At 43.9% G+C, this 15,055-nt stretch overlaps 1 protein-coding gene across 1 annotated transcript in view; it reads left to right on the top strand.

Annotated features, from left to right (window-relative positions):
• LOC128699890 (low-density lipoprotein receptor-related protein 4) overlaps positions 1-15,055 on the top strand; it is an 846,819-nt gene that overhangs the window by 252,599 nt on the left and 579,165 nt on the right. Inside the window, exons 4-6 of the mRNA XM_070086860.1 lie at positions 1,221-1,313; positions 7,927-8,071; positions 9,081-9,187. Coding sequence (XP_069942961.1) covers positions 1,221-1,313; positions 7,927-8,071; positions 9,081-9,187 — 345 coding nt within the window. The remainder of the gene's footprint in view (positions 1-1,220; positions 1,314-7,926; positions 8,072-9,080; positions 9,188-15,055) is intronic.

The raw sequence follows: 15,055 nt of genomic DNA, 5'->3' as shown, positions 1-15,055 counted from the left end.
CCGTCTCTCCTCACCCCGAGTCCTTTATCCTAGGACACCGATACCCTCTCTTTGTCTTCTCCAATTGTGGCAGCTTCTACTGTCTCTACAGTCTCTACTCCAGCGATTCTTAGCCGCGGGGGAAGGGGCCTCGCATCCCTAAGGGGGCGTGAGTAATTTTCTTAGGAGGAGGGGGGGGGGGACGAATCCAGAGCAAAAAAAAAGAAATGACCTTAACACATTGCAAGTCTAAGTTTGGGTAAACCTCATATTTTGAAAGAGACTTACGTGCCTACGTGCCCATGTAGTCGGGATCTGGTAGTTCTTAGAAAGTGTCAAAAATCTCCGGAAATTTGCTCCTTAAACAGGCTCTTTTGAACAGTTAAAAACAATACAATTAAGAACGAAAACTAGAGAGATGGATCAATACAGACTCATCTCTCTTACGAGTGCAATTTGTTATTTGTTGGAATGCACAGTAAACAAAGATTAAGTTTGATATTTGGAAACCCGAAATTCACTCTCCCAAGACTTCTCAATTCACTTGTAATCAGACTTTCGCAATACCATCGCTAAAAATTAATCTTAAAAATATTTATGATATTGCTTGGCGCTACGTCTTGGTCCAAGACCGTTCCATGGGTTTTCGAAGCAATTCTTAGCCGTAGGATTACCCAACAGTGGGAGCTTATGGTCATGTGACCGAGACCTTCTGCTGGCTTATCAGTCCACCTCTTTAAAAATTATGGATATAATTATAACCATTATGAATTAATTAGCCATTAATGATCCTACTCTGTTCTACCTGTCTGTGTTGAGTTGTCTCTCCATATCCACGATTTTACTGTAACTTTTGCAGGGGCTGACTGTCGCCTTGTCATTGTCTCTCTCTCCAGTATGCTTTCTTCTGGGCCACTTCTCATAGTGCAGATGAATGGTTCAGAGAACCGACAAGTTGATAAATTAGACACATGTGCAACACTTGGGTATCTTTACTGAGGAAACGTTTCGTCACACAGTGACTTCATCAGTCCATACAAAGGAGAATAGTATTCTTTTCAAGACTGATGGACCGACTACATCGACTCGAGGCTGAGGGACTGATTACCTCAAACTCCTCCTGTTCTTCACCATTCTCCTTTGCTGACAATTGCACCTCTCATTAGCTCACCTCTGAGAGGTGAGTTCACAGCTCACATCAGCATATTTTCTAACATCTCTATTTCCCTCCCACCCAACAGAGTTCCGGTGTTCTAACGGGAAGTGCATCTCAAAGGAAGAACTGTGTGACACCTTCGATAACTGTGGTGACCAGACTGACGAGCGCTTCTGCAGTGAGTATTCGATCCTATCATTCCCTTTTGATCTGCTGGTGCCTCCTGGTCTGTTGTTGTCTCTTAGCATGTTGTTGTCTCCTGGTCTGTTGTTGTCTCTTAGCATGTTGTTGTCTCCTGGTCTGTTGTTGACTCCTGGTGTGTTGTTGTCTCCTGGTCTGTTGTTGTCTCTTAGCATGTTGTTGTCTCCTGGTCTGTTGTTGTCTCTTAGCATGTTGTTGTCTCCTGGTCTGTTGTTGTCTCTTAGCATGTTGTTGTCTCCTGGTCTGTTGTTGTCTCTTAGCATGTTGTTGTCTCCTGGTCTGTTGTTGTCTCTTAGCATGTTGTTGTCTCCTGGTCTGTTGTTGTCTCTTAGCATGTTGTTGTCTCCTGGTCTGTTGTTGTCTCTTAGCATGTTGTTGTCTCCTGGTCTGTTGTTCACTCCAGGTGTGTTTTTGTTTCCTGGTCTGTTGTTGTCTCCCGGTATGTTGTTGTCTCAAGGTACGTTGTTGTCTCCTGGTATGTTGTTGTCTCCTGATATGTTGTTGTCTCCCGGTATGTTGTTGTCTCTTGGTATGTTGTTGTCTCCCGGTATGTTGTTGTCTCCAGGTACGTTGTTGTCTCCTGGTATGTTGTTGTCTCCTGATATGTTGTTGTCTATCGGTATGTTGTTGTCTCTTGGTATGTTGTTGTCTCCCGGTATGTTGTTGTCTCCAGGTACGTTGTTGTCTCCTGGTATCTTGTTGTCTCCTGATATGTTATTGTCTCCCGGTATGTTGTTGTCTCCTGGTATGTTGTTGTCTCCTGGTATGTTGTTGTATCCTGGTATGTTGTTGTCTCCCGGTATGTTGTTGTCTCTTGGTATGTTGTTGTCTCCTGGTATGTTGTTGTCTCCTGGTATGTTGTTGTCTCCTGGTATGTTGTTGTCTCCCGGTATGTTGTTGCTTCCTGGTATGTTGTTGTCTTGTGGTCTATTGTTGTCTTCTGGTCTGTTGTTGTCTCCTGGTCTATTGTTGTCCCCTGGTATGTTGTTGTCTCCAGGTATGTTGTTGTCTCCTGGCCTATTGTTGTCCCCTGGTATATTGTTGTCTCCTGGTCTATTGTTGTCTCCTGATATGTTGTTGTCTCCTGGTATGTTGTTGTCTCCTGGTATGTTGTTGTCTCCTGGTCTGTTGTTGTCTCCTTGTGTGTTGTTGTCTCCCGGTATGTTGTTGTCTCCTGGTATGTTGTTGTCTCCTGGTATGTTGTTGTCTCCTGGTATGTTGTTGTCTCCTGGTATGTTGTTGTCTCCTAGTATGTTGTTTTCTCCTGGTATGTTGTTGTCTCCCGGTATGTTGTTGTCTCCTGGTATGTTGTTGTCTCCTGGTATGTTGTTGTCTCCTGGTATGTTGTTGTCTCCTGGTATGTTGTTGTCTCCTAGTATGTTGTTTTCTCCTGGTATGTTGTTGTCCCCTGGTATATTGTTGTCTCCTGGTCTATTGTTGTCTCCTGGTATGTTGTTGTCTCCTGGTCTGTTGTTGTCTCCTGGTGTGTTGTTGTCTCCCGGTATGTTGTTGTCTCCTGGTATGTTGTTGTCTCCTGGTATGTTGTTGTCTCATAGTATGTTGTTGTCTCCTGGTATGTTGTTGTCTCCTAGTATGTTGTTGTCTCCTGGTATGTTGTTGTCTCCCGGTATGTTGTTGTCTCCTGGTATGTTGTTGTCTCCTGGTATGTTGTTGTCTCCTAGTATGTTGTTGTCTCCTGGTATGTTGTTGTCTCTCGGTATGTTGTTGTCTCCTGGTATGTTCTTGTCTCCTGGTAAGTTGTTGTCTCCTGGTCTGTTGTTGTCTCCTGGTGTGTTGTTGTCTCCCGGTATGTTGTTGTCTCCTGGTATGTTGTTGTCTCCTAGTATGTTGTTGTCTCCTGGTATGTTGTTGTCTCCTGGTATGTTGTTGTCTCCTGGTATGTTGTTGTCTCCTCGTATGTTGTTGTCTCCTGGTATGTTGTTGTCTCCTGGTATGTTGTTGTCTCCTGGTCTATTGTTGTCTCCTGATATGTTGTTGTCTCAAGGTATGTTGTTGTCTCCTGGTATGTTTCTGTCTCCCGGTATGTTGTTGCCTCCTGGTCTGTTGTTGTCTCCTGGTATATTGTTGTGTCCTAGTCTGTTGTTGTCTCCTGGTATATTGTTGTGTCCTGGTGAGTTGTCTCCTGTTATGTTGTTGTCTCCTGGCATGTTGTTGTCTCCTGGTCTAATGTTGTCTCCTGGTCTGTTGTTGTCTCCAGGTATGTTGTTGTCTCCTGGTATATCGTTGTCTCCTGGTCTAATGTTGTCTCCTGATATGTTGTTGTCTCCTGGTATAATGTTGTCTCCTGGTATGTTGTCTCCTGGTATGTTGTTTTCTCCTGGTATAATGTTGTCTCCTGGTATGTCGTTGTCTCCTGGTCTAATGTTGTCTCCTGGTATGTTGTTGTCTCCTGGTATAATGTTGTCTCCTGGTATGTTGTCTCCTGGTATAATGTTGTCTCCTGGTATGTTGTTGTCTCCTGGTATAATGTTGTCTCCTGGTATGTTGTTGTCTCCTGGTATGTCGTTGTCTCCTTGTCTAATGTTGTCTCCTGGTATGTTGTTGTCTCCTGGTATAATGTTGTCTCCTGGTATGTTGTCTCCTGGTATAATGTTGTCTCCTGGTATGTTGTTGTCTCCTGGTATAATGTTGTCTCCTGGTATGTTGTTGTCTCCCGGTATAATGTTGTCTCCTGGTATGTTTTTGTCTCCTGGTATGTCGTTGTCTCCTGGTCTAATGTTGTCTCCTGGTATGTTGTTGTCTCCTGGTATAATGTTGTCTCCTGGTATGTTGTCTCCTGGTATAATGTTGTCTCCTGGTATGTTGTTGTTTCCTGGTATAATGTTGTCTCCCGGTATGTTGTTGTCTCCTGGTATAATGTTGTCTCCTGGTATGTTGTCTCCTGGTATGTTGTTGTCTCCTGGGCTAATGTTGTCTCCTGGTGTGTTGTTGCTCCTGAAGCTGGTGCTAGTGTTGCGGGTCCAGACAAGCAAGACACTCGTACAACAGTGAGGTATCTTTATTCCGTAAAGTTTCGCCAACAAATGGCTTCCTCAATTTTATTCAGAGATTAATGGTGGAAGACGAGAAGGACTCTGAGGTAATCAGTCCCTCAGCCTTGAACCGATGCGTTCCCTCCATTAATAAGGACTCCCAAATGAAAATATATCTAATTCTCCAACGTGTTGTATATCTAAGCTATTTACATCCTATTCTTCAGTCAGATACAGAGGAGGCAGCAGGAACAGTGGAGATGATGATGTCGTTCCTGTGCGTTGAAACCCTTATGATGGTGTTCCTGGTAATGGTGCTCTTAGTGGTGGTGTTCTCGGTGGTGCTCCTGGTTGTGGTGTTCCTGGTGGTGGTGCTCCTGGTGGTGCTGTTTTTGGTGGTGATGGTGCTGCTGGTGCTTCTGGTGGTGGTGTTTCTAATGGTGGTAATCCTGGTGGTAGTGCTTCTGGTAGTGGTGCTTCTGGTGGTGGTGCTCTTGGTGGTGGTGCTTCTGGTGGTGGTGTTCCTGGTGGTGGTGATTCTGGTGGTGGTGCTCCCGGTGGTGGTGCTTCTGGTGGTGGTGTTCGAAGTGTTGGTGCTCCTGGTGGTGGTGTTCCTGGTGGTTTGTGTTCCTGGTGGTTTGTGTTCCTGGTGGTTGTGTTTCTGGTGGTGGTGTTCCTGGTGGTGGTGTTCCTGGTGGTGGTGTTCCTGGTGGTGTTCCTGGTGGTGGTGTTCCTGGTGGTGGTGTTCCTGGCTGTGGTATTCCTGATTGTGGTGTTCCTGATGATGGTGTTCCGGATGGTGGTGTTCCTGGCGGTGGTGTTCCTGGCGGTGGTGTTCCATGTGGTGGTGATTCTGGTGGTGGTGTTCCTGGCCGTGGTGTTCCTGATGGTGGTGTTCCTTGTGGTGGTGTTCCTTGTGGTGGTGTTCCTGGTGGTGGTGTTCCTGGCGGTGGCGCTCTTTTTGGTGGTGTTCCTGATGGTCGTGTTCCTGGTGGTGGTGTTCCTTGTGGTCGTGTTCCTGACGATGGTGTTCCTGATGGTGGTATTACTGGTGTTATTGGTGGTTGTGTTCCTTGTGGTGGTGTTCCTGGTGGTGGTGTTCTTGGCGGTGGTGTTCCTGTTGGTGGTGTTCCTGGTGGTGGTGTTCCTGGTGGTGATGGTCCTGGTGGAGGTGTTCCTGGTGGTGGTGCTCCTGGTAGTGGTGTTCCTGGTGGTGGTGTTCCTGATGGTGGTGGTGTTCCTGGTGGTGGTGTTCCTGATGATGGTGTTCCTGGTGGTGATATTCGTGGTAGTGGTAGCCGTAGCCGTAGCCGTGGTCCTGGTGGTGGTGTTCGTTGTAGTTGTGGTCCTGGTGGTGGTGTTCGTGGTAGTGGTGGTCCTGGTGGTGATGTTCGTGGTAGTGGCAGTGGTGATCCTGGTGGTGATGTTCGTGGTAGTGGTGGTCCTGGTGGTGGTGTTCGTGGTAGTGTAGTCTTGGTCCTGTTGGTGGTGTTCGTGGTAGCTGTGGTCCTGGTGGTGGTGTTCGTGGTAGTGGTGATCCTGGTGGTGTTCGTGGTAGTGGTAGTGGTGGTCCTGGTGGTGGTGTTCGTGGTAGTGGTAGTCTTGGTCCTGGTGGTGATGTTCGTGGTAGTGGTGGCCCTGGTGGTGATGTTCGTGGTAGTGGTGGTCCTGGTGGTGTTGTTCGTGGTAGTGGTAGTCTTGGTCATGGTGGTGGTGTTCGTGGTAGTGGTGGTCCTGGTGGTGGTGTTCCTGGTGGTGGTGTTCCTGGTGGTGGTGTTCCTGGTGGTGTGCTCCTGGTGGTGGTGTTCGTGATAGTGGTAGTGGTGTCCTGGTGGTGGTGTTCGTGGTAGTGGTGCTCCTGGTGGTGGTGTTCCTGGTGGTGGTGTTCCTAGTGGTGTGCTCCTGGTGGTGGTGTTCGTGATAGTGGTAGTGGTGGTCCTGGTGGTGGTGTTCGTGGTAGTGGTAGTTTTGGTCCTGGTGGTGATGTTCGTGGTAGTGGTGGTCCTGGTGGTGGTGTTCCTGGTGGTGGTGTTCCTGGTGGTGTGCTCCTTGTGGTGGTGTTCGTGATAGTGGTAGTGGTGGTCCTGGTGGTGGTGTTCGTGGTAGTGGTGGTTCTGGTGGTGTGCTCCTGGTGGTGGTGCTCCTGGCGGTGTGCTCCTTGTGGTGGTGCTCGTGATAGTGGTAGTGGTGGTCCTGGTGGTGGTGTTCGTGGTAGTGGTGGTTCTGGTGGTGTGCTCCTGGTGGTGATGTTCCTGGTGGTGTGCTCCTTGTGGTGGTGTTCGTGATAGTGGTAGTGGTGGTCCTGGTGGTGGTGTTCGTGGTAGTGGTGCTCCTGTTGGTGTGCTCCTGGTGGTGGTACTCCTGGTGGTGTGCTCCTTGTGGTGGTGCTCGTGATAGTGGTAGTGGTGGTCCTAGTGATGTGATAATTACGTTCAGTGTCCCATACATCCTGTAACCCTTACGGGTTTGCTGCCTCAGCACCAGAGTTCCACTATGTCGTTGCATATATATATATATATATATATATATATATATATATATATATATATATATATATATATATATATATATATATATATATATATATCTAGTTCTGTAATCAGTAACGTGTTTAATATCATTATAATTACCAATAATTCTGAAAGTCATTAGATAATTATTTACTCTTCAATAATTCCTTTTCTTCTCTTCCAGAATTATCGATTTTGTAGTTTTTTTTACAATTTCATAAGAACATGAGAAAGGAAGAGCACTACAGCAGGCCTACTGGCCTAAGTTAGGCAGGTTCAAGTTACCTACTGGCCTAAGTTAGGCAGGTTCAAGTTACCTACTGGCCTAAGTTAGGCAGGTTCAAGTTACCTACTGGCTCATTTCTAGTACTTTTTCTTAATCTTCTTGTATTATGTGTAGCTTTAAAAATAGGTTAGACAAGTACATGTGTGGGTGTGAATTAAACGTGCCTAGCTTGGGCCAGTAGGTCTGCGGCAGTGTTCCTTCATTTTGAAGTAGGTGTGACTTGGATTTGTTTACCATGGGGCCAGTAGGCCTTCCGCAGTGCTCCATTTTATGTGTTCTCTTAATTCTTGATATGTTGTACTCAGTGTATCTTGTGGACTGTAACACTTAATAATTCATTGCACAAATATCAACTTGTCGCTGAGATGAACATCATTAGAAACATTTGTTCATTCTTAATACACAGTTGTTCAGCAAGTTTTTAACATAATTATCTTTACACAGAATAAACCTTTATTATGACTCACGAAATCGTAACGACACGATCAGTCTCAAAAATCCAGACCACTGCGTTAGCCACTGGGCCAGCTAGCTGGTCCAGTGGCTAACGCGACGGTCTGGAGTTTTGAGACTCTCTGATCGCGGGTTCTAACCCCACCCGTGGTATGGTAAGCCTTTATTACACACAAAGTCTGGTTTGAAACATGTTTCTTTTCAAATCAGTTCACGTGGTAAAGATCCTCTCGTAAAAAGAGGATCTATACCAGCTTGTTCTTTTGTAACCAGTTAAACTCATAAATTCATTATAACTTATAAATAATAAATCTTTCTCTTTTTCTTTCTTTAACATCTTTTCTTCAGACATACCTCCATTAGTACAAAACTGCACAGGACCCGACCAGTTTAACTGTACAAATGGTGATTACTGTATCCCGGTCATCTGGCGCTGCGATGGAGATTTTGATTGCCATGACAAGTCTGATGAGGCTGATTGTCCGTCAACCAGGTGAGTGTCTATCACAGTGATAGCCATGTTGCTGGGAACATAACTATCCAATTAATTCTTATTAATGATGTGTAATAATATTGGTAGAATCACCGGGAATATTTTAGGCAAAAGAACACATATGTGTCTAATTTTCAAGTTTTGTCAAGCTTTGACAAAGTTTGTGAAGGGCGAGACGTTGCCACAATAAAATGTGGCATCAGTTGCACATGTGTCCTTTTACTTAAGGTACTGATGCTGGCGGTTCACAACACCAGGTAAATAATGTTAATGTAAGAAGCAAATACAGATATACTGTAGCTGAGTGTATATACATATACATGGGTGTATATGCACGTATATTCCAAGTAATTAGTTCAGGGTTATGTTCAATTTTTAAAAACGCTTGAGTTACTGTCAGGTTGATCTATAATTACCAGTTAACGTGTCAGTTGAATTACTCAGCTAAAGTGACCATAGAAGTGGTTATATTTTTTGAAGGATAAACTATAAAGGGGTAAACATGAACACAGATTAAGATATTTTTGTTTTAGAAAGCCGTAATATGTAAATACATATTAAATTTAATATTACACACACACACACACACACACACACACACACACACACACACACACACACACACACACACACACACACATATATATATATATATATATATATATATATATATATATATATATATATATATATATATACATATGTATATATATATATATATATATATATATATATATATATATATATATATATATATATATATATATATATATATATATATATATATATATATATATATATATATATATATGTATATATGAGACAAACTTTCGACGACGTTCCCGTACTGTTAGGACCATTAACGGTCCAATTCGGACCATAATGTCAAAAGTTTTGTTCTTCTAAGTGCGGATTATTTGTGTATTGTTCCAGTCACTGTATTGTCCTTTTTCATTCTTTATATAACAGCTGTTAAGTTGCAGCTGGTAATTGCATATGTGTTTTGCAGCTGCAGTTTCTCGTACCACATGTGTGGAGACGGCCACTGCATTGAACGATCTTGGCTCTGTGATGGTGAACCTGACTGCCCTGATTCATCAGACGAAAAATTCTGCAGTACGTTTGACGTTCTTACCATCTTGTTTCCCTGACTTTGTTAATGTTGACTTGGGAAATTTCCCTTTTATTTTCAATTAATTTCTTTACGTGTGTCGGTTTTGTGGTTTGTTTGGTAAGGGAGAGATTATTGTTCGTGATCAAGCTGAAGGAGAAACCCCCTAAGCTCGTACGGGTGGATCATTTTACTGTCCTGCTTGATCCAAGGAAGAGGGATTGTTGCTCACATTCCTTGGATCAAGAACCTTCCCACTCTAAATTGACACCCATGATTTCATGGATTATTAGAATAAAGTCGCTCTTCTTCCCGTCAATGATCTTTGTCTGGGTTTTTTTTCTCGGGTTTATAATATATTTTATTTTTTCTCATCATGATGAAAATTTATTTTGTTTATCATTGCACTGTTTCCACTGAGTTACAACTATACTCTCGATATAACGGACACCCGATATAACTTTTTTTAGATATATACAAAATCCACTGAGCAAACAATATCTTTGACGTATTCCCTGTCAGTGTTTATGACAGTATGTCAGTTATTATTATAATAATCAAAGAAAGCGCTAAACCAACAAGGGTCATGCAGCACTGACAGTATGTCAGTAAATTGCATATTAGACATAAAGTAGAATACTTCAGTGTTCTCTTTTGCTATTTTTTTAACCTTATTTTGAAATAGCGGACATCCCTTACCCTTTTCGTCCGTTATATCGAGTTTCATACACGAGTCAGTGTCCAGTGTCCCTAAACGAAAGACAACCTGGATGGTATGAATGTTAAGTTATACCAGAAGGATTAATTTCCATTTTTTTTTTTTTTACAATTTCCAGAAAGTCAATGGCCCAGGTATTTGTTTATGCTATTGGATTCTGTTGACAGATATTCCATGGCACATAGCAACAGATACCAGGACACAGCTTGTAAAGAATGCACTCACCAGAAGCTCTCAGAGAATTTAGATTAGTTGAACGGACAGTGTTGGATAAACTGTGTCTACATTATACTCCAGGATCAAAAAGTTTAATAGATTAAAATCTATAACGATAGATTAAAATATATAATGACCGGAGGCTGATAAGGCAGTGGCATAGGCCGTTGTAGCTTGACACAGCCCAGTGAACAGAGTAGGATTATTGAATTCAAAATACGTACAAGAGGACCCCACTTTGCAGCGCTTCACTTTACAGTGACTCGCTAATACAGCGGTTTTCAATTGTACCTATTCTTCATTTATTCAGACTTCCTACAATAAATGTATTCACCACTTACTATAAGCTGAGGATCAAAATAATTTAAGGTAAGTGTCTATTGTATATGCCCTTTTTAGGTCTAGCTCTAGTGCTCACTTAATATATGACAGTATAAATATGTTATCAGGCTTTTATATGCATTTGAAAGTGATAAAAAACCATGTTTCAATTTATAGTAATTTTTATTTTACAGCTGTAGTCCAGAGCCTAACCTGCTGTATGAGTGAGGCTCTCCTGTAGTCCAGAGCCTAACCTGCTGTATGAGTGAGGCTCTCCTGTAGTCCAGAGCCTAACCTGCTGTATGAGTGAGGCTCTCTGTAGTCCAGAGCCTAACCTGCTGTATGAGTGAGGCTCTCCTGTATGCACCATTAGGACATTTTATTATCGATCCAATATAAGATCACGGAAAAAACTGAAAACAGGGAGGACAGAAATTGGGTGACTTACATAGGGATAGGTTCAGTAAAGTCAAGTGCTGGTGCACGAGTCAAATGTTCTCGTAACGTTTGGTGGGAGTAGTTTAGCCAGGACACTTGTTATGCTAAAATACCGAACTTCTGGGGCAATTTCTCGAACATTACGACCGGAGTATCTTTATTGTAGACGTTTCGCCATCCAGTGGCTTTATCAGTACAGATTCTAGGACATAGTTTGAAGACAGCAGAACTATATACAAAAAATGAGGTAATCAGTCCCTCAGCCTTGGAGTTGGTATGAAGAGCACCGTAGTCGTGAAGATTCTGAAGCACAGCAACAACAACAACACGGACTCACAGGTAAGGACCCACGAGAGCCGAGGGGCAAGTGGGGACAAGGCGAAGAATAGACGGTGAGAGGAATGTCTTGAGTCGATGAGAGAAGAGTCAGGACTAGACCCAACTGCTAAGCCTGAAAAACACTGACGAGGACGACGTAGAAGGCACTGGAACTCTTCAGAAGCTGACTGCATCTTGCTTGATGGAAGAAACTGAGACTTGCTGGTGATAGGTGGCTGCAGGCGACAGGGGAGGAGCTTCTCGATGATTGGTCAGTTTATGGAGTGAGGTGGTTACTTCGAGTTGTGACGTTGTTTAACAATAACTTCAAGCTTGTTGATATCAGATCCATTTACAAGACGTTTAAATCGTTGGATCGGAAGGATCACGAGACGTGTTAACAAGTGTTGCTTGCGGGGATTCTGAGAACGATCTTGGATGTACTCTAGGACAGAAGAAAGTGTAATTATACCAGCACCTTTGAAAGAAGGATAGATGGTAAACTTGACAGTCTTGTTGGTAAGGTGTGTCTGCAGTTCAGATTACAGCATTTCATGATCATAGTGAGCTGTGGTGTAGAAGGTGATACCATTCCATGGAAAATAAGAATCTGCATCGCCATCAGGAATTGTATCATGTCGAGAATCATAAGATGGTGTCGTTGGCGCGGGTTTAGCCCTCTTAGCAGGCGGTGTTGAAGGTGGAGGTAAAGACTCGATGTCGGCTTCAGTAGACGAGGAGGAAGATGTTGCTGGTGACAAGGTCTCTGATTGGTGGGTTTCCATGGGGAATGATGGTAGTGGAGGCTTCTCATTGGTTGTTGTTAGAGTGACATCACTTGTTGGTAGAGATGGAGGAGTTGCTGAAGAAGTAGAAGCAGAAGTGGAGACTAAGTCTTTCGTGAATTTGAGAATATCTGCCGAAGGTGGAGAAGCTGGAAATACAAACGATGGCATGTTGTTCAAGGCAAATATCTCGTTGATGGTGGTGTTGAAGGAGCCAGGTACTGCCATGTTCTGTATATGAGCATATAGCAGACAGTAGTGGATCTTTGTTAGGTCACATGCTGGAGGAGTGACGGTGGTGGTGGTGGCGGGTTGAGTAGAAGCTTGAAGGAGTTTTGTAGTATCTTCCTGAAACTTTGCAATCGCTGCATAAGTGGGAGACTTGGAAGATTATTTTTTCTGTGCTGCATTTTGAGTTTTCTTCATAATGTTCTTTCTGGTAGGACATTTTGCTGCAAGAGTGTGGTGATCGCTACTTTTGCAGCTCAGACATGTTGGTGTAGATGGAGCAGAGGAAGTACAGGAACTGAAAGCGTGTCCCTCACTACCACATGTTGTTGCCTTTAACTGGACAGGCAGAGATGAATAACAGTTTCAGCAATGTTGGATGTAGTGAAACCTTTCGGCTTCGATGTAAGTGGGGCTGACGAAGTAATAGTACACAGCAAGACCGTCAGTCAATGCAGTGGCTGTCATGTTCATATCAGTGAAGGTGACTTTAAGCATGGACGAAGCATTCGGGATTTTAGTGATGCTGTCAACAGTGGCCCATGAGTTTTGATTTTCAATGAATGACTTAAGTTCAGAGAGTGGTTGCGAGGTGAGAATTTTGTCTAGTTTTTTGAGGAATACTGATATTTTTGCTCTGAGAAAAGGAGAGGACATGACAGTAAATCCTCGAGCAGTAAGAGTGGTGGTGGCTTCAGTAGTGAGTAGCTTCTCAGCTTCAGCATCATCGTGACACACGACAATGAAGGCTTCCTTTAGTGTCAGAATAGCGTTGAACTTCACTGGCAACCCACCCTGGACGGTGGTTGCAAGAGCAAGCTTCGATGAATCATCAACAGTACCACCGTAGGGCTTGATCTTGACACGATTTGCATAGCTCATCGTGGTGCAAGTCAAGGTTGAAGACGATGGTATAAGTTCCCCTCCCCAACGGGGATCGTAGGGAGACTGAATAAGGAGAGCTGCTATGACCTGCCAAGGCGAGAGTCAAAAGAAGTGAGTGTCTCTTGACCCGAAGCACAGGCAAGTAGACTGGAGCTTACATACTAAAGTCAGGTGGATTAGGACGGGTAACTGACGAGAGCATAGTCACTGTCGTTTGCACCAAAGTTTTGAGTCACTCTCGTGACTCAAAACTTTGGTGCAAACAACACCTTGCGGCTTGACCACAGAGTTTTGAATAATGCTTGTGAAACCCATCTTGAGAAAGGTCTCATTGCACGTATGCTTCTTGGCAGACAGTGCAAACAGGAAACCGCCTTGGGAGTCACGGAGCAAGAGTGACATACGGACATCCCCCACAATAGCTATGAACTAAGTGACTGGATGTGGTTGATGTGTTTACTGTACCAGACCACTGCACGTGTGATCAGTGTTGCTCACCAAACTGGTAAAAGCCCAGCTGACTAATTTAAATATATGAAAATAAATTATATTCTCCCGAACCATTTGTGACCCCCCGAGAAATACCAAACGACCCCCTAGGGGGGTCACGACCCGCAGGTTAAGAACCGCTATTCTAAAGGTGCTAGGCTTTTATTTTTTTTAATCAAGTGAAGCATTCAACACGTTAAGGTCATACAGGACCTGGAAAATGAGAGACACTCAGGCTCTATCCAAGGAAGGGAAGAAAATACCCAGTTCCTGGGAACAAGAGCCCCTCTCACAGACACTAAAAGCACCTCTCTTGTAAAGGAAACATGCCGTGCTGCTAAGTGTTTTACGACCTTATTGAGCTGTCCATGATTCTATATTTGTGCGGTGTAAATTCCACCAGTAAACTCTGACAACCAAACACTGAGAGTAACATTCTCTTATTTTTCACTGAACTAATGTTACGTTCTGACGCAACTTTTATTATTGTAAGTTTGCCTCTGTCTTGTGTACCTCTTTATTATATCTGTTCTGTGTCCAGTTTATCTCGTCCTTTAAATGTGTGTGTGTGTGTGTGTGTGTGTGTGTGTGTGTGTGTGTGTGTGTGTGTGTGTGTGTGTGTGTGTGTGTGTGTGTGTGTGTGTGTGTGTATGTGTGTGTGTACTCACCTAGTTGAGGTTGCGGGGGTCGAGTCCGAGCTCCTGGCCCCGCCTCTTCACTGATCGCTACTAGGTCACTCTCCCTGAGCCGTGAGCTTTATCGTACCTCTGCTTAAAGCTATGTATGGATCCTGCCTCCACTACATCGCTTCCCAAACTATTCCACTTACTGACTACTCTGTGGCTGAAGAAATACTTCCTAACATCCCTGTGATTCATCTGTGTCTTTAGCTTCCAACTGTGTCCCCTTGTTACTGTGTCCAATCTCTGGAACATCCTGTTTTTGTCCACCTTGTCAATTCCTCTCAGTATTTTGTATGTCGTTATCATGTCCCCCCTATCTCTCCTGTCCTCCAGTGTCGTCAGGTTGATTTCCCTTAACCTCTCCTCGTAGGACATACCTCTTAGCTCTGGGACTAGTCTTGTTGCAAACCTTTGCACTTTCTCTAGTTTCTTTACGTGCTTGGCTAGGTGTGGGTTCCAAACTGGTGCCGCATACTCCAATATGGGCCTAACGTATACGGTGTACAGGGTCCTGAACGATTCCTTATTAAGATGTCGGAATGCTGTTCTGAGGTTTGCTAGGCGCCCATATGCTGCAGCAGTTATTTGGTTGATGTGCGCTTCAGGAGATGTGCCTGGTGTTATACTCACCCCAAGATCTTTTTCCTTGAGTGAGGTTTGTAGTCTCTGACCCCCTAGACTGTACTCCGTCTGCGGCCTTCTTTGCCCTTCCCCAATCTTCATGACTTTGCACTTGGTGGGATTGAACTCCAGGAGCCAATTGCTGGACCAGTTCTGCAGCCTGTCCAGATC

This window comes from Cherax quadricarinatus, chromosome 20, assembly GCF_038502225.1.
Source record: "Cherax quadricarinatus isolate ZL_2023a chromosome 20, ASM3850222v1, whole genome shotgun sequence".
NCBI lineage: Eukaryota > Metazoa > Arthropoda > Malacostraca > Decapoda > Parastacidae > Cherax > Cherax quadricarinatus.
Note: the sequence above shows the minus strand (reverse complement) of the source record. Positions and strands in the feature narration are given on the sequence as shown.